Here is an 18615-nt window from a genome sequence, read left to right as displayed (position 1 = left end):
GAATTGAGAGCTATCAACATGTTTAATAAAATAATAATTCTTCTATTCAAGAATTCCCACCAAATTTATTTTAGGAAAACTCCAACAACCAAGGTTTCAGACACTGCTTAGGAGCACTAAAACTTCTAAGTTGCATAGGCCTTGATTCAAGCAACAAAATAGGATCCCAGTTTTATTCCTACCTCTCATGCATTTCTTTTGCTTCTCTTTCTTTCCTTTTAATTTCAAGTTCTGCAAAGAGCTTCATTGTCTGTTTGTATACTGCTTGTTTGAACTGTAAAAAAACACAGATTTAACTTAACTTTTCAGTTCAATCGCCTTAACGAAGTGAAAACTAGATCTCCCCCAGCCGCAGGAGCACACACAGAATAAAGTGACCCTCTGCATGAACACTAAGATAAGAAACACCATAGGCTGGAGCATGAAATGGCACCCTTCCAATTACCAATCCATTACACAACTAGTTTACCGCAGAGAAGTCTTACAATGATATATTGTAGTCAAGTTATAAAGAATGCAGTTGGCTTTATAGCTGGGTGGAGGTGACTAAAACCCCAGTCAAAAAACAGTAAGTCATACTGGAAACAAATACGACAAAAAGGGAGAGGACGCAAAGAACGCACACCTATATTTGCATGTCTGAAAGTTTACATAACCTCCCTATCGACAGGAATTCTCTGGACAGCTTACAATATTTAAATACAATGAAAGAGGCCAAGCCAGCAACATCCCAGCAGGACCTGCTGTTGGGAACAAGCCTGTGAAGCCCCAAGGATCCCTTCTAATCCCCTCCCCCAGTATTCACGGGAGTGGCAAGTGGCTAGATAGGAACAATTAGATATAGTGTGATTACTGCATGGGGATAGCTAGGTCACGCTGTGCACCGGGTCTGCGAGTGCTGCCACTGACAATGCCCCACCATGCAGCATTGCGGCAGAGGATTATACAAAATCTAAGTGGCAGCACCCACTGCCATGAATACGCATACACATGGCAAGCTTACTGGGAAAGTAGTTTTCCCAGGGCCTCCGAAAATCTGCAGCAATCCCGGAGACGAATATTGAGGCCATTAAGATTCCCTCACGAGGCTGGGCTTCCTCATTCAGGCTACCACCACCACCTCTTGCCGCTTTCAGCTCCTGGTGCAAGAGGTATCAGGGGCAACCGGGTTTTCAGGACTCCCCACAGGCCTCAGATGTTCCACTGTTGTTCTCCTGGAGAATCTCTGAGCCTTGGCTGTTCTCAGAAGGAATAGCTGCCAGACAGCTAGAAGTCAAATGCTCAAAGAGTGGGGTTTTCACTGAGTCTCTTGCACCTCCTGGCAGCAGACATAAGAGGTGCTACAACCTCCTCCATGCCTGAAATATTCCAAGATATGAAATGCTCCTAAATGATAAATGGGATACATCCCAGGTATGGCATACTCCAGCTTTGCAAAGCTGGTCAACTTACTACTTCTGGATCATCCTCTTCTATATTGGTTGGCTTGCCTTCCTTCTTTAACTGTTTCTTTTTCTCTTTTGCCTAAAATGGTATCACAATTAAGGAACACAGAAATGTGAGAGCTTGCAGACTGTCATGGCCTCTCCATCCATTTTAACAGTCACGTTAAAACAGTCAGTCAACACAACACCATTGTAATGGCAATGAATAAACATCTTAGTCCGTTTACTTCTTAGATCTGGAAATCCACATTTAAGACACAAACACTACCAAACATAGTAGAAAACCTTCCCTGGGCACCATACACAGTAGCTCGATCCCCTCCCTCAGATCACAGGCTGACTGTTATACACATGGTACTTACAATGTGCTCCACATATTCTTTTCCCGCCTGAATCACATCCAAGGCCCTCTTCTTTTGTTCCTGGTCCAGCAACAACTTGTAGGCTTTGTCAACAGCTGACAAACCAAACATTGTAATCAGCACATACATATAAGAGGACTCTACACCTGCTTAAGTGGCCAGAACTTGAGAAAACACAAAACCATGTTAACTTTTAGAAATCTGAAACAGAAGCAGCACACATCTCTCCTAGCTCTAATAAAGATCCACCATGCCCATTTGGCTCTCGAGTTCCAAACACAGAAAAGTCGGGGAAGTACCTTCAAATGCCTTCTGTGCTCTTTCAGGATCATCTTGATTTTTGTCAGGATGAACCAAAATGGATAGCTGTAAGATACAAATCAGGGTGCAAATAAACTTATCACAGCAGTCACAGGTATACACATGTATCACAATGCCCAACTTCTTCTCCACATGGTGTATTAATAAAGTAACGCTCAATCCTTAAGAGTTAATTATTCTCTGACAGTTTCCCAAATCTCAGCAAACCAGCAACCTCAGCACTGTAACTCCACCAAAAAAACGTAAGATGCTCGGTGGACTGATACACTGTACATTTACAAATACGCTGGGTGACCACCATAAGTTGAAATACTCTGTAGCCCCAGTCTGCAAATATTCAAAGCAATGAAACATTTGAGTGTTTGACCTCTCAAATTATAACCATTTGGACATGCCCCAACCCAAGCATTAATGATATTTATATAGTACCTGAGGTTGAGAGCCTGTGGTTCACCTAAGGCTACCAGGTGAGCTCATAGCAGAAGTGAGATTTGAAATTGGAAATATCCCATTCCTAGCAGATTCTATGTTAGCTCAGCACACAGCCAAATGTGTATTAGACTGAGTAGTCTGGCCAGACATGCAACTGAACATACTCTGCTAGTCATAAAGAAAGACATAGCAACAAGCCTAGCTGGAACGTATGCTTACACTGCAGAAGAAACGCATTATTGAATGTTGCCATTGCGAAGTACTTTTGCCTCTCCCAACCATTGTCATGATGTTCTGTTCATTCATACTACAAGATTGTCAACAGTGCTAAAGCCAGATACCTGACGAAATCTTTTCTTTATCTCTTCATCTGTAACTTCAGGATCTAACTGCAACACCTAGAAGAGACCAAAGCAACATGATAAGCTGCTCCGGTTCTGAGCATCTGTACTCCCACATACTACTTAATGCTTCTCCAGCAAAACAGTTACATCCCTGGACATAGCACAAAGGTACACTTCTGCCTCACTTTCCCCTGAGGTTACATTTCTGCTCATTCAGCTAGAACTAAAATGCCAGTTTCTATGCTTTGATGTACAACTTTCCTTTAGCAAAAAGGCAGGTAAATGGATAGAAGTCACTTCCTTGACAAATTCCATATACTAATAGTAAATTTATTCTCCGGGTGTGGATATTTATATAGCCAAAACAGAATCATATACAGAAAAAAAAGAAGAAAGGTTGAAGGAGCCCCAGATTTTACAGAAATATAAAAATACTTAAGGGGAAAAATCCTTGGGGGAGAGATTACTGCTTTTTCATAATCTGCCATAAATGGCTGTGGGGCCTTTAAAACAGGAAATGGTTTAGAAATATTTCAAATAAATCAATATCCACAAAATAGCCCAGTGAAGACTGAATATGCTCAGTGGTCACAGAAGACTGACTGTTGCAGGTATGTGTGTAAAATCAGGGCAGGATATGACAAGGCAAATGAAATGGGATATTGTCAAAAAGAGAATGACATAGCAGGGCATTCTGAACAGGGGCACTTCACACGGCAGAATTTTGTTGGTGGTCCCACTCAGTTCCAAATACAGAACATAAGAATGAAAAAATTGTTGCAGTGTGCCATTAAGGCACAACTTGCAAAAGGGTGGATGAAAAGGAATGGCAATGTTTCTCTTCTATTCCACTGCACCGAAAAAGTCCTGCTAGAATGCATAACCTGGATGTGGCTGTTTATTTCGGTAATTCAGCTCTAAAGGGTGGTCAAGATTTTCATTAGTCACAAATAGTGAATGCTGAAGAGTCAGGTATGAGAATGTACGACGCAGCTCCTGAGAAAAAGGGTCAGTTGTTTACTGGGGATAACAACAACCACATAATGATTAATGCCTGCTATTAAGAGGTTATACGCAACTTGGAGTAACATAATAGGCACTGTATAAATACCTAGATACCTACCCCAATACATTTTAAATCATATAAAAATTATCAGAAGATACAGAAGTGCAATGGTAAGACAATTAACAAGGAGAATATACTTAGAACTCACCTCAAATGGATTGAGATTGAAATAAGATGCCCCAGGCCTAGTAAGCCTCTCAATCTGGTTTTTTGATGTTAAAACAGAATCTCTCCTTTCTATTTGTTTCACCTGCAGAGATTAGAATATTAATAACTACAGTTACATGTAGTTAAACTGCATGAAAGGAGTGGCTATACAGACAGCAAACCCCAAGCTAATGACTATGTATGTAACAGACTCCTGCTAAGACATCTTTGCAAGACACTTTGTGGTCTTGCAAGACTGCCTCCATCATCTCCACTTTTCTTTAATTGTGTAGGTTGCACAACTTAGAATGCAGGGACAATACTGGAGCACCGACCCCATGTATTTATTCGATGCCTATGAAGGAATATTAAATCAGCTAAATCAGGGCTGGTCAGTTGGGTCGTTGAGGGTGAAAAAATGGATTTCCTGCCACAACCTTGGAAAAACTGTTTAGGTGACAGGAGGAGATCTGCCTTCCAAAGTCCCCTGCTCTGCTGTCTCAATCAGCACTGTTCCTTTTGTGCCAACATATTTTATTGCCTATAACCCAGGCACCCTATAACTGTTTATGCATCAATAATCCAAAATATACACCTCTGAAAGCAAGCCCCAGTGACTTCCACAGGCAGATTTACTTCTGCATAAACAGGCTAGGATTGCCCTATAAATAACGTTAGAACTAATGATTATTGATCTTTTAAGTCCGACTGGCGTTCTCTCCCCTTTCTCTCGCTCACCAGAAGAATTCTGCCTATGGGCCTGGGTTTTGGTAGGCAACGGCACAGGCTAGCCATCACATAGTCTATGCCAAAGCAGGCCGGGCCTATCCACTGGGCCCAAAAACGGTATCTCCACTGAGCACATCCCCACCCTCCACCCCAAAATACAAGGCCCTCCACTTCCAGGGGGAAAGCAGCGCCGGGGGAAAGCAGGTCATCGGGCGGACCAGGAACCGCAGCCCTGCTTAGGGACCTTCACCGGCCTAAAGGAAGAGGCCCAGCCGGGCGGGAAGAGGCCAGCCTAGCTCTGAGCGCCAGCGCCGCGGCCGAGACGGAGCACGACCCCAGGCTGAAGGAAGCTTTAGCCGCTCGGGGGGGAGGCGCGAGCCCTCCGTACCTCCGTGTAGAAGGTGAGAAACGCCTCCTCGGCCGCGCCGCCCGCTTCTCGCTCCCCGGGAGCAGCCATCGCTCGCACCACGTGACCCTGCCCGCACCCCCGTCACGTGACGCGGGCCCCTCAGCTACGGCCAATGGCACGGCACCAGCAACTTCTGCTTCTACTTGTCGGGGGGGGGGGGGCGAGAAGAGGAGGGGAGAAAGGGGCGGTCCGCAAGCCCGCGCGCGCCTAACTTTCGAAGTGGAGTTTTTTTTTTAATTGCCTTGGAAGGCGAGTAAGGGTGCCATCCTATGATTGTTTAGAGAGAATAAAATACGTTACCAATCCGAGCGTGCCCGGGCCACTATGATTGCTTGAGGCATGCATGTTTAAAGATACTCTTTTTAGCCAACCATGCATAGGACTGTACCCGAAACTGATTAAAAAAGAGACCCCCAATTAGGTAGTTTTTTTTGAAAAATGATATTTTTCATGTAAGTAATTGCAAATCCATGGGTGGCAGGTACTGTCTTAGAAGAGCTGACCTTAAATTATTCAGTGTTTAGATTTGGAGGATTGTTTAAAAAATGTGGGACTGTGCAGTAAAAATTCACGTATACATATTCTCCGTTGTCAACTGCTGACAGCACTTCGAATATGAGGCAGTGGGGACATTAAATAAACAAATAGATATTAATGGAATCTGTGATGTCAGTGACTGATCAGGAAAGGGATTTTTGGGTTGTAGTGGAGAGCCCAATGTAAATGTTAATACAGTAGAAGAGTTTGCAGGACACTTTAATCCCGCTGGGAATTTTACCCACTGCCTCACCGCAGATTAAACTCCCCTATGCCTAAAGCTGATCTGGCACAGCAAAGGAGTTGTGTCCCTCTGCCACTCCGCTCAGTTCCAAGAGATAATGCAGGAGTATTAGGGACAGCAAGACAATCGGCTGAAATTTGACACTTTCGACCACTGTAATCCTCTTCCCTGCCCCATTTGCCTGCCAAAACTGATAGATTGCTTGTGAGTATGGTTCTTCCTTGGAAAGGAGGCACACAGATCAAGCAGCAAGAACAGTCACCTCCTGCCCTGTTTCCCCGATCCCTACTGGGGGTGCCCAGCCACTCTGTGTCCCTTCCCTTTGAGGTGAGTAGAGAGAGGTGGGTTTCAGCTGCTTGGCTATCCTCCTTTCCTTAGTGCTATATTATCTTCAGAGCAATGTGGTTCTCCAGTTTTCAGGAACTTGCTTTATTGCTATTAATTATATTTATATCCCACCTATTTTCCTTTGAAGGAACTCAAGGTGGCTTACATAATCCTTCTCTCACAACAACCCTGTGAGGTAGATTGGACTGTGAGTCTGTGACTGGCCCAAAGTCACCTAGTGATCTCCATGGCTGAGTGGGACTAGAATCTCCTGAATCCCAGCCAAACGCTCCTAACCAGTACACCACACTGGCTTTCCCATTCTAAAAGTTTGAAATGCTTCTATTGCAGCTCAGTTTCTAACAGTGACAGGTTTAAACTACATTATGCTGTTATTTTGCCGTTTTAGCCCCACCTTGTATCTCCTTGGCTCAATACACCACTAGAACGTGTTCCCCACCCCCGAGAGTCTGTCTAAATTTGAATTTAGCCCTCAGGCTGAAAGTAATGCTACTGCTGACTGACTGACTGACTGACTGACCTGGCCGTCCTTACCATGCCATCATTTATTTTTTATTTATAATCTATTATATTTCAATCTGCTCAATAACAGGCGCGGATTGCAAAAACAGTTGAAAGAATAAAAAAACAACACACCGGAATAGCTAAATTTAAGAGCTACACCGCTTCTTCCACAAACTTCCACCGTCCCAATTAAAGAATTGCCTTTCAATTTGACACCGGAACTTCAGTCAGTGAAGTTCCTTTTGGTCCTGAGTCTCTATGGTTCCCCTTTCCGTTTGACCTTCCCCGTGCAACGTTGATTGGTCAATTTATTCTCTCGTCTTTGCCCTGATCGGTCCGTTCGCCGTCCTTAGCCCCGCCTGTTCCAGTGTTTCCAGGAGGGCGTTTCCGGTGCAGTTTGGGGTGGATTCCCACCCCCGGCCAAGGACAGAGCGGAGATGGCTGCCGTTGGCGCGGCGCTGAGGTCCGGGTTGCGTGGAGCCGTGGCTTTTCCGTCGCAGCAGCGAGCCTGGAGCTCGGGCTCCGACCAGGTACGGCCAGTCCAGGTGGGGTGCGAAGGGCAGGGTAGGGCAGGCTCGGGTGCGAGGCTTCGCCGCGGTAGGCGTGGGGCTGTTGCCACCATCCGTAACGAGATGCAGGCGGAGGGGCTCGGCTGGGGCCTGCGGGTCGGAGAGCAAGGCCGGGGCCTGGTGGCTCCCCCTTTCCCATTCCTTTTTTTCTCCTCAGCTGGGAGAGCTGGGGAAAGGTGCTGGGAAAGGCGGAGGCGGAGGCGGAACCATTCGTGAAGCGGGAGGCGCCTTTGGAAAACGGCAAGTGGCCGAGGAAGAGCGCTATTTCAGGTATCTCTTTCATAATTTGCGTCCGCTCCCACACCCCCGCCCTTGGCATTACTGCTTGGGTCTTCAGTCCTACTAATAGACATAAATAGTGTTCCTAAGGGCTGGAAGACTGAGCCATTACTCTGACATTCCTGGTTGTAATTTCGGCTCTGCCATGAACTGAGTTTAGACAAGTCCCCTCTTCTGCCAGTTCTTCATTCTGCCTTATCTACAATGCCATGTGGAAAGAGGTGTTAAATGCTGACTTATTTTTATGGGTTGTTTTAAGGGATAAAGCTAAAGAATGCATGTGAAGTGATTGGAATGTTTACAATTTATACATCTATTCAAAGCATTTACATTTTGTGCTTCCAGAGCAGCTTACAGTTCAATAAAAACAAGACAGCTCTTGCTCTCAGCTTTGTAGTCTAAAAAGATTAAAGGCAAAGGGGAAAAGGAGAACAGGGAAGAATGTAAACGAATGTAGAACCATTTATTAATTTTATGTGGTTCTTATAATGAACAGAGGTAATGTACCTGAAAGTTGGTGCATGACTTAGTATGACTTAGCTGAAATGGAAACATCTCATAATGTGAAGGCATTGTACTCTCAGTTGACCTGCACGAGTAGGCCCACTTGGGTCTAGCATTTAGCTACAGTTTGGTGGAATGATGCTAGATGGCAGCTAGTGATATATAGCCTAATGAAGCTGGCCTTTCAGGAGGGCTCATGATGATCTTGCTTACCTCCTTCCCTCTTCTGTGGCTTGATGGAATTAATCCAGTATAAATACTATACAGATGTTCAGTTTTTATTGATGCTTACATGCAAATGCCCTTTCTTACTCTTGCTTTCCCAGGTGTTGTTTATTTTATAAAGTCATTGTACTTTGCTGTATTTTGAGCTTGCAGAGTAATGTCACAGGTTCCTATTATGTACTTTTGGCTTCACTGTTGCATGTGTGCAGTAGAAGTGTGCAAGATGCATCCATATGTCATGTTTTTCTTTTTTCCTTGCCCAACAGTTACAGGATAGGCTGGAATAAGATGATGTGAGAAAAAACAAAGCAGGTGCAGAGAGACAATCCATTGTATTTCTCCTTCAATGCTTGCAATTTCTCGCACTCAAAATTGCTCTGTTACCCACTCTGCTGTTCTTCATAACAGCTAGGTGTATGGGCCTTGCAACAAGCTGCTTCTTGTAATAGGTAGTTTCAAGCATGCTTACTCTGAGGCCCTTTTAACTCAGTGGAATTGCTTTTAAGTAAATACGTAAGTACTGGGTGATCTGCTTGGGAGCTTTCCTTCATTCTATGCTTTTCCTGGAACTTCAGAAGGTGGTAGTAGCAAAACAATTATGTTTGGTACTGCAGTTGTGTCCTGTTTTCAGTCTGTGTGAGCTGGAACAGTTAACAGTGCCTTGGTTACTGTTGCAGTGTTTGAAGAGTATCCAGAAGCTACAACTGGTGCAGCATGATGGAGCGACATTGCTAAGCAGTTCCTATTACACTTGTTCTGAAAGATTGGCATTGGTTGCCAGTTGCTTTCTAGACCCAATTCAAGATACTGGTCATAAGCCTTAAGCTCTAAATGGCTTAGATGGTCCCTTGAATGACCAGCTCCTATTGCATTATGAAGGAATGCAGGTGGCACAGTGGTTTAAACTGCTGTGCTGCTGGGCTGGTTGATCAAAAGGTCACCGGTTCGAATCTGCACACGGGGTGAGTGCTTGTTGCTCCATCCCAGCTCCTGCCAACCTTGCTGTTCGAAAGCATGCAAATGCAAGTAGATAAAAAGGTGCCACTTCGGTAGGAAGGTAACAGTGTTCCATGTGCTTTGGTGTTTAGTCATGCCAGCCACATGACCACGGAGACTGTCTGCAGACAAATGCTGGCTCCCTCGCCTAGGAAACGGAGATGAGCACCACCCCCTAGAGTCAGGCATGACTGGACTTAAAGGGGAAACCTTTACCTTTATTGTATTATGAACCTGTTTCAGGTATTAAGATCTGCAGGGAGAGGTCCTTTTAAGGGCTCTAATACCCATTAGAGGCATGTTGGTTGCACATGCCTGAAATGTCTTTTCCTATGTTACTCTCAAATCATGATATGCACTCCAAGAACTTGTGACTGGCCCCTATTCCTTTAGATAGAGTGTGAAGAGGCTTCCTTTTAATCAAGTATTTTAATTTATTTAGTAGTTTTGCTGTTTTTAATATTTTATTAAGCCTTTGTTTTAAATTGCTCTGGAGCACCTTGATGGCTTTTCAACAAGTAAGGCAATATATAAATATTCAATATTTCCAGTTGATACTTGAAGAAATGGAGCACCTGTCACTGATCTGCACAATACTTTTTATATTTTTATTAAACTAACAAACAGTACAATTCATATAATAACAATGAACATAATTAAACATTGCTAATAAACTTTATTAAACAATACAACAATACCATTGCTATCTCCACCAGGACCAACAAATCATGTCACTTAATGTAAGATTTATTCATTCAGGTTGCTGCACTTCTCTTCCAGAATTGCATTGTCTACTTTGTTTCAGGGAATTAGCGTATGCAACTTTTTAAAAGAAGCTTTCACAAACGAAGCCCACCAGCTATATCTTTGTCTCTTGATGTTGCAGTCCAGGGAGGACAGTAATGATGCACATTTTAGCAAGCTGCCTTATGTGGCTAGTGAGCTGCAGTGAGCTTGGCAGGACAAAATAAGAGGTCTGCTTTAGGATAACCAATGTAGAGTGAGCCTTCCCAAACCTGAAGTTCAAAACAGCTGGAGGGCACCAGGTTGGTGTAGGCGAGGTTAGTGTCAGTCTAGGATGGCAGGAAAGGTCCAGGTTCAAGTCTGTGCTTAGCCAGGGAGCCTGTTAATAGACTAGCCCAAGGCCATTATTTTTCTTTTTGCAGTACTTTGCACATGTCATGAGGGTAAAATGGCAGGGAGTGGGCGAAGGTGAGAGAATCGTTTATGCTGCCTTGAGCTCCTTAAGAAAGACAGGATATAAGGGGCTAATGGTGAGCAAACTGAATAATTATGATAAAATTCTTTGGCGAGGCTTTGCTCATTGTGAACTCTGTGGATGAGCCAGGCTTTTAAAATCATAGCTGTATCTGCTGACTGACTGCTGTATGAAGTATGTAAGCCATCCCGGGTGTTGCACAAGTCTGGTAATGAAAGACTGCTTGTCTAGGTGGGGGCTGAACTGCTATTTGCAGAGGCTTCACTTTATTTTTGTACAACTTGCCTTTAGCTGAGATTTGATGGCTGGGCACTGGTAATCTGCTTTATTCATGTCATGCTGTTGCAGGGAGGCAGAGAGAGAAAAATTGGCAAATCTGAGAAAGCATCATGAAGAGGAAATATATCATCATAAGAAAGAAATAGAACGCCTGCAGAAGGAAATTGAACGTCATAAGTCCAAGATCAAGAAGCTTGGTGATGATGATTAAATAGCTGTTGTCCTTATTCGTGTGGTGCGTGACTGGCATTACTTTGAAAACTGTATTAGCCAGCATACAAGATCATGCTCTTAACAGTGAAATAAATGGTTCACTCTCTTTCCTAGTCAGTGTCGTATTTGCAGTACTTTTGGATTCTCTAACTGTAAATAAATTTCATGATCTGTCTTGATTTTATTTTGGTACCTTGAAAGATTACCATTAATTTCATTTTTGTGCTGCCCAATAGCCGAGAGTTTCTAGTCAGTTATCAAAAATTAAACTAAACAAAAGCTTAAAAGACAGACACTCAAAATTTAAGACTTTACTAGTAAAGTTTTAGTCATAAGTGGTATAGGCTTCACCTGTAGAATGCATTTTAGATATTTATATTGCCGCACACATCTTTATTGCTGTTTTTGTTCCCCTTTCTCTCTGAAATGTTAGGCAGGTCCAACACTTCCTTCTCTACTCTTGCCATGCCACTATTCCCAAAGTAACATTTTCTTGTACATTGCCACAGTATAGGTGAAACTATAGGAAGACAAACTGGCGTAACCCAAATCTGATAATTGCTCAGCAAGCCCAGTTACAAGTTCCAAAAAGGAAGACGACATTACCCACTAAAGAACTCTCTTGACTTTTCTACATGTATTGTTTAAAGTATTTTCATCCTGTTCAAACAAAAATAGCTCCTAAAGCAGATTACTGTCAAGATGACACACAAGGAAAAGGGGATGGGGAAGAATGAGATGCAGCAAGCTGGGAGAATGGTGGTGCTTTCTTTGCTTACCCACCAGAAGATGAATCTAACTTGAGTACATATCAATGTTCCTATTGCCTGTACATACCTCACTCACTTTTCCTTCCCTACATGACAATGGATGACTGGCTGTTTGTTTGTACAGTAGGGGAGAAAACATCTGCTTGAAAAGCAGGTTCTTTTAAATTTGCAAAAACATAGTTCCTTGAAACCTAATACCAGTTTGGTTTCGGTTTGGTTCAGAAACTAGTTACTCTGTTATCAGTCCTGGTTCCTAGATGCTTCTGCAGATTCAGGCTAGAATATTGAGATAGCAGCTTCACTGGCTCTGTTAGATTGCTGAGATCCACATCCTGACCTTTTTGCTTCAGTTTACGCTTCACAAATAGTCATAAGTTGGACAGTACATATGTCAAATCTTGGCTTTCTTGATAGCACAAAATGCCAGAAGTTCTGTGCTATCTTGAAGGAGGAGGTCTAATTGGGGCATCCTGATTTGATGGTACACAGTCTCAATTTGCTGGATGATGTGGAATATCCTACCAATTTTTATGCTCTTAAAGGTCGAAGTGTTTATAGAACATACAGTCTGATCATTTATTTACTGTGCTTTTAAATTGCTGAACAGTGTTCTGGGTGGTATACAGTACACTAAACTCGCAAACATTAAAAACTACAAAATAAGAACTGCAAACAAAGTAAAACCACCAGCAAAATTGATTACTAAAAGTCCTGTGGGAATAAACAGGTCACCTAGCACTGGAAGCCTGTCTAGTCAGAAAATCTTAACATCCGTGTGGATAAAAATGGAAGTTCTTTTACTTCTGCAATAATTAACAAGAAAGTGATGACTTGAACAGCAGTTGCCTGAGAGCATGGAATGTGGTGGCAGGCTTCACAGGGTCCTCCCTTTGTAGTAGCTCCTCATACTGGCTAAACGGGAAGCAAGTTCTGCTCATTTTCTGCTCCATCACAATCCCTGGCCCTAAGGCAGGAATGACCCAGCATTTTTTCCTCTGGCCCCATCAATGCCCTTTCTGCCAAGTTCTGCTCAGCTGCTGCACCTCTGCTGAGCAGCGGGGAGAAGGACAGAGGAAGAAACTATTCAAGGCTCAGTCTTTTCCCCATCTGAGCCTTGTCCTGCTTGCTTGTCAGTAGCTATGCCTAGGCTTGATATTTGGGGTGCTATTTCAACATACTGCTTAGTAGTTGAGTCTTGCTTACTTCAGTTAAACAAGGTTTGGAGCCTTCCTCCAGATTGGGATTCAGCTGTTTTAGCTGAAAAGTTTTCATACCCCTGCTCTAGAGCTAAGCTGGCATAGTGTGAGGAAAACACACTTGCTAAGGGCAGGTAGGGAGGCAGGTGAGTCTTGTGCCTTAGCATTGCATAATTACCAAAGTATACCATGAACTGTATTTCCTGGTTCTACATAACAGCTTTGCTAACTGGCATTCTAAAAGGAATTTGCCTTTGAAGCAACAGGCTGCTGAAACAAGAACAGAATTTGATTCACTACAGCAGTAGAAACAGCTACACTGGTCCCTGCAGTGCAGCTGAGTGAAGAGACTTGAAGCCACCAATTTTCAAGGGTTCACTTTTGCCTTCTATTGCAATTCCATGCCGTGTTCTCGTATCACCCGAACTCACTGAACTTTGTTTCCTCGCTTGTATTTGTAACGTGTAAGTGAAAAACATAAAAACAAATGACTTCTAGAATGGTATTTTAGGTAACTTGTTTGTGGTTCTGCTCTAGTTTCAACACTCACCAGGGGCTTCCCATGTTTGTGGGCTGGGATTCTAAAGGGCTTGTTCAATAGGTTTTGAGGCAGCAGAAGCTGAATTTGGAACTAAGGGTAAAATCCTATGCATGTTGAAACAAAATCCTACAAAGCCCAACTTTCCACAACTATGTTACAATACTTTTTTCTGTCTAAACATGCATAGGTTTGCTCCCTAAGCAGACCTTCAAATACTATGTGGCATTTTGGATGGCTGTCAAAGCTAATTACACACGTAAAAATGGATAGTTTCAGGAAGAAATGTCAAGATGTTCAGGGAAACGACTCATTAGAATTTCACTGGATGCTGTGAAATCTGTTTAAATGCCAGGCTCAGTACAAGGATGCTCTTTTTATTTCCATCTGTGCATACAAGAACAATGCATCTTATTGTGATTTTCCACAGCAGTAGTTTGTTATAATCACCTATTTATTTTTCAGGGCATGGTTGAAGAAGCTCTGGCCTTCTAGTAGCTGGATTCCCAAAATGATTGGGGTGATGGGTATTGTGAAGGGCACACATTCATTCCCCTTGTTTTAGGGAATTGTGTACATGAACGTTTATATTATACATAATGAAAGTACTCTAGATGCCTTACTAGAAGACTTTAGCTTATGATCAAGGGACAGGTTTAACTGTCAGAAGACTGTCTGAACCTTGACAGCTGACCAGTGGCCCTTTATAAATAGGCACAAACTCCTTTCCAGCTAATCCTGATGGTAAGAAATTACATGTATTCCTGACTGTATCATTTATATTAGCACACTCCCAAGAATACAGTGCTCTGTTCCTGTACAAAATCAGTCAAGCAGGTTGCAACAAGTTGGGCATTAAAAGTCCCTCTGCATTAAGTGCTCAAATCACTTGTAATCGTGCAGTAAAAGTTTCTATTTTACAGAAAAATCTTGCTGCGAAAGACCATGCCAATACATAATAATTAAGTAAATAATTAAACCCTTTCTCCTTCCTGTAATTATCATTTTGAAATATACTAAATACTAGGTCAGAAATATCATTCTGTCGTCCTTGCTTCCTGCATTTCAGTTTGCATTTAAGCTGTTTTGTTAAGAGCACACCTACATATTCTCTATTCAAACTGGGCTGGCTGACAGCCATGCTGGATCTAAAACCTGCAACAGACATTTCAGAGAGAATTACAAAGCCAGGATAACAGATGTTTATGCCTTATATATCCTTCCTGGTATAAAACTAAGATTGCAGTTTTAAACCCAGCTTGACTTGGCTATTCAGGAGTTTTACTTATGTACATAAGTTATTTCCAATATTCATGTCTAATATGAGCTATTTTGGGGGATAAAGGCAGGACTTGATTGTGCCCTAAGTTAGAATTTTTTGATGCATTTATCAATTAAATTATGTGACTTTGCAAAGCAAAACTGCTCTTACTTTGCAGTCTCATTATTTTGTATATTACTCTTCTGAAAAGTCTAGTTCATATATTCCATGAATTACAAAGAATTATAAGCTGTTAAAATTTGCAGCAGATGTGAACTAATACTAGAAGAGGATGCTCTGACCTTTATATTATATATAATGCATTTGAAAATGTAGGACCTGGCAGAATCGTGAACCTTCATTTTCTTTTTTCTTCCCTTCCATAGCTCTCAACTTAAAATGACAGTAAAACAGCAACTAAAATCCTAGCATTTCAGCTTAATAGTTCAGGTACTTCACATACAAGCCTCTTCATCCCACATACACTCAGTTCAAAGTCTGTAATACTTTTCTTTGAAAGAGAATTTTTCATAAAACCAATACAGAGACGTCAGGCTTCATTCTTCATTTATCTAAGTGATAAAACTACCTTAGCATTACCCATTACAGAGTAATGGAGCAGCGGGAGGGTGCTCCTAGGGGGCTAACCGGAGCGCTTTTCCATATTACTGAGGGGTGTCTGGAATTGGCCTAGAACCCACTTCCAATAGCGGGAGAGGAAATAACCTGGTGAGATCTTGTTATTTAAGTAAAGTTGCAAGCCTTGGAAGTGAGCCCCATTAAACTCAATGGGATCGCTAAGTAGGCATGTACAGATTTTTTTGTTATACTCCACTAGTCTTGAGGGCAGGGAACAGCAGAGGAAGCTACTGACCCATTAATGCTACTGGGTATGTGACAATACCTACAAGAGCTATTACTTATAGCCAAAGACCATCCAAAAAGAAGCAACATTACTATAACATTGCATTTAATCTCTCTCAATATAACTATATCTGCAAATAATATTTTAAGGACAAGACAATGCAAATAATACCTTTCCTACTATGAAATAAACCAAGTCTTTTCCACTCTTTGTAATATCAACAAAATATTAAAAATCTAATATATTAAAAATCCTAAAAAAAGCAGTTGCTGGTTGTCTTTCACACAATAACCATATACATATATGTCTGCAAGTGAACTATATCCATTGCAAAATAAAATCAGCAAAGGCTTAACACCACAGCAAGGTTTAAAAAAAAAAAAAGAAAAATAAAAACCCTCAGTATAAAACATTTAAGTTACTCAATTGCATAGGAACGGGTGCTTTTTTAACCCATTTCCCGTTGGCGGGAGAGGCTTGCAGTTTAGAGGCTACCACTAAAAAGCCCCTATCCCCAAGACTTAATTCCTTCAGCTGCAGAAATGCTTCACCATGTAATGAACATCATAATCTGGCTCCTGCACGCCAACAAGCTTAGGGAAGGGATTGTGCTCTAGCAGTCTCCTTCAGACGCTACTATTTTACATGCTGGGATTTATTGTTAGGTGTGTGGCTTTCCAAAATGGAGAAGCATTTAAGCACATAGAATCCAAACCCCTAAACGTGAGCTAAGCCGTAAGAATACCCGGCACCAGACAAGCCACGGGAGTCCTTTGTCTGTAAACTACAAAAAGCGGGAAGCAGCCGCTCTTTAAAAAGGCCCGGATTTCTCTCCTCTCTGTCTGACCCTACCGGCGCGCCATGGGCTTTTTTCCGTCCCGCAGATTGGCCAGGCGCTCTCTTGGTCTTGATTGGGCCAAGAGGCTGCCGTCTGGTCCCGCCTCTTCGCGCCGATAGAGGTTTCGGGCTGCCCTTCCGAAACGTCGCTGGCGGATTGGCTCCGCGGAGCCCAGTCCCTGGAAACAGTTCCGGGAAACCCCTCGCGTTGCCGGGATCGCTCTCGTCGTCCATGAGGGGAGGGAAGAGGAGGAGCGCGCGCCATTTGCAGCCGCTGCTCCAGCCGCGCCGCGCAGGTCCCGCTCCGGTGAGTCTCGCCAAGGGCGCTCGGCCGAGGAAGCGGGGGAAAGCGTGTGCGCGCCGCGCCTGCTTGCCTGCTTGCCAGGGCGTTTATCCGTGCGCGCCGTGTGTGGGAGAGTGCGAGGGGACGGAGACGGGAAGCGGCTGGCGGGGCGAAGCCGAAGCGGGAGCGCGAGGCCCAGAAGAGGCCCCGCGGCTGAGGCGCCTATTGTGGCCGCGCCGCGCCTGCGGATGCGTCTGGGCGGTGCAGGCCGCGCGCCCGAGGTTGGGGGCGGGGAGGCAGGCCCGGCTGCGGGCGGATTGGTGCCTTCTCCACGATTCGGATGGAGCAGCGGGAGGGTGCTCCTAGGCGGCTAACCGGAGCGCTTCCCCATGTTACTGAGGGGTGTCTGGAATTGGCCTAGAACCCACTTCCGATAGCGGGAGAGGAAAAAACGCGCGAGAGAGGAGAGCTTCAGTAGTAGACACCCTCCCTGGGTCTATCAGCGGTCCCAGGGTCCATCCCCGTTATGACCGCTCCGGACGGATGCGTGGTATGTGTATCCTAAGCGATGGTGTTTTAGCTCTGACCGGAGCCAGAGTAAACCCCGTTTCAGTGGGTTGTTTGAGGGTTCATTTGTTCTGCTTTGCTTTCGGTGGGGTCGTTTTATGCCAGTGGGAATGATTGGGTGGTCCTGCGTTTTCCCAATGCAAGGGCAGATCTAGAATGGTCCCTTTAAGGCAGTAACTTTAGGTTTGTTTATCTGGAGCTAGCCCTTGAAGCTAGCGGGTTAATTCGTGAATAAACATGCATGGGGTTGAGTCTGCAAGTCTAGAATACACTTAACCTGGGTATAAGACTTTTTGGGCAGTGAGTACTCTTGTGGACAAACCTGCATCGTGGGAAATCAGACTGCATAGCAGCAATCCTGTGCATGCTAACCTAGGTATAAATCCCACTGAACGTGGTCAGATTTAACTTCAGAATAAGCCGGACTTGAATGAGTGCATTTAAATCCCCTGTGTAATGGATGTGATGTGCATTCAGTTTGGGGAATATGCTGTTTTCCCAGGGAAAGCCCCAAAACAAATTACTATTTTGAAAGGCAAAGACTTTTTTCTGTGAAATCTATTTTTGCAGTTTACCTTCCCTGTCCTAAGTAACAATTGATCTGAAGCTTTTCAGTGACTTTTCTATGTTCTGTCAAAATAACCTAGTCTGAAACGATTAGTGGTGCTCAAAATACAGAGAAGAATTGAGAGCTCTGTTTCATGAGAAAATTATGGGAACCGTTGACAGCTGTTGCTTCTAATTTGTGAATGTGCTGGAGGCTGGGTGGAATTGTTTCTCAACCATAGTAATGCTACTGCTGTAAATGTATTATTTGTTATGTGTAGCTTGAAGTTTATGGTAGCATATAACTTTTGGGGTCTGTGGCATTTTGAAGTAGATTACTTTCCTGGAAGTGACTTGAACACTGTGGCTTCAGTACCTGACTAGACATGCTGAAAATGGTCCTTGGTCAGAGCTGAATGATTCTCAATTTTACATTCAAAACAATGACAGTAGGATAGTCCTAAAATTTTCTTTGTCAGCTTGTTTTAGGGAAGAAGTGTTAAAACTTTATACAATTTTTGCAGCAGTAGTTTTGCACTGTGTTAAAACACAGTGCTTTCACTTGATTTAAAACAATAAA

General features: G+C 43.4%; 3 protein-coding genes across 5 annotated transcripts in view; 2 read left to right on the top strand and 1 right to left on the bottom strand.

The window, feature by feature from the left end:
• The window catches only part of DNAJC8 (DnaJ heat shock protein family (Hsp40) member C8), an 8861-nt gene extending 3528 nt beyond the window's left edge, over window positions 1–5333 (bottom strand). Inside the window, exons 1-7 of the mRNA XM_044434852.1 lie at window positions 5235–5333; window positions 4119–4220; window positions 2902–2958; window positions 2107–2173; window positions 1808–1902; window positions 1453–1524; window positions 183–274 (exon numbers count right to left, since the gene is read on the bottom strand). Of these exons, the coding sequence (XP_044290787.1) occupies window positions 183–274; window positions 1453–1524; window positions 1808–1902; window positions 2107–2173; window positions 2902–2958; window positions 4119–4220; window positions 5235–5303 (554 nt within the window). The 5' untranslated portion in view covers window positions 5304–5333. The remainder of the gene's footprint in view (window positions 1–182; window positions 275–1452; window positions 1525–1807; window positions 1903–2106; window positions 2174–2901; window positions 2959–4118; window positions 4221–5234) is intronic.
• A 1932-nt stretch (window positions 5334–7265) lies between these two features.
• ATP5IF1 (ATP synthase inhibitory factor subunit 1) lies at window positions 7266–11278 on the top strand. The gene is made up of 3 exons (XM_044434853.1): window positions 7266–7418; window positions 7615–7727; window positions 11029–11278. The coding sequence occupies exons 1-3, from the start codon at window positions 7326–7328 to the stop codon at window positions 11168–11170; spliced, it is 348 nt and encodes a 115-aa protein (XP_044290788.1). The 5' UTR covers window positions 7266–7325; the 3' UTR covers window positions 11171–11278.
• Window positions 11279–16882: 5604 nt separating this feature from the next.
• HNRNPR (heterogeneous nuclear ribonucleoprotein R) overlaps window positions 16883–18615 on the top strand; it is a 24862-nt gene continuing 23129 nt past the window's right edge. Inside the window, exon 1 of one of the 3 annotated variants that reach the window (XM_044434851.1) lies at window positions 16883–16946. The gene's annotated coding sequence lies outside the window, so the exon portion shown is untranslated. The remainder of the gene's footprint in view (window positions 16947–18615) is intronic. The other 2 variants (XM_044434848.1, XM_044434846.1) reach the window with 2 other exon arrangements.

Source organism: Varanus komodoensis, unplaced genomic scaffold, assembly GCF_004798865.1.
Source record: "Varanus komodoensis strain SLA01 unplaced genomic scaffold, ASM479886v1 scaffold29_1, whole genome shotgun sequence".
Taxonomy (NCBI): Eukaryota; Metazoa; Chordata; class Lepidosauria; order Squamata; family Varanidae; genus Varanus; species Varanus komodoensis.
Note: the sequence above shows the minus strand (reverse complement) of the source record. Positions and strands in the feature narration are given on the sequence as shown.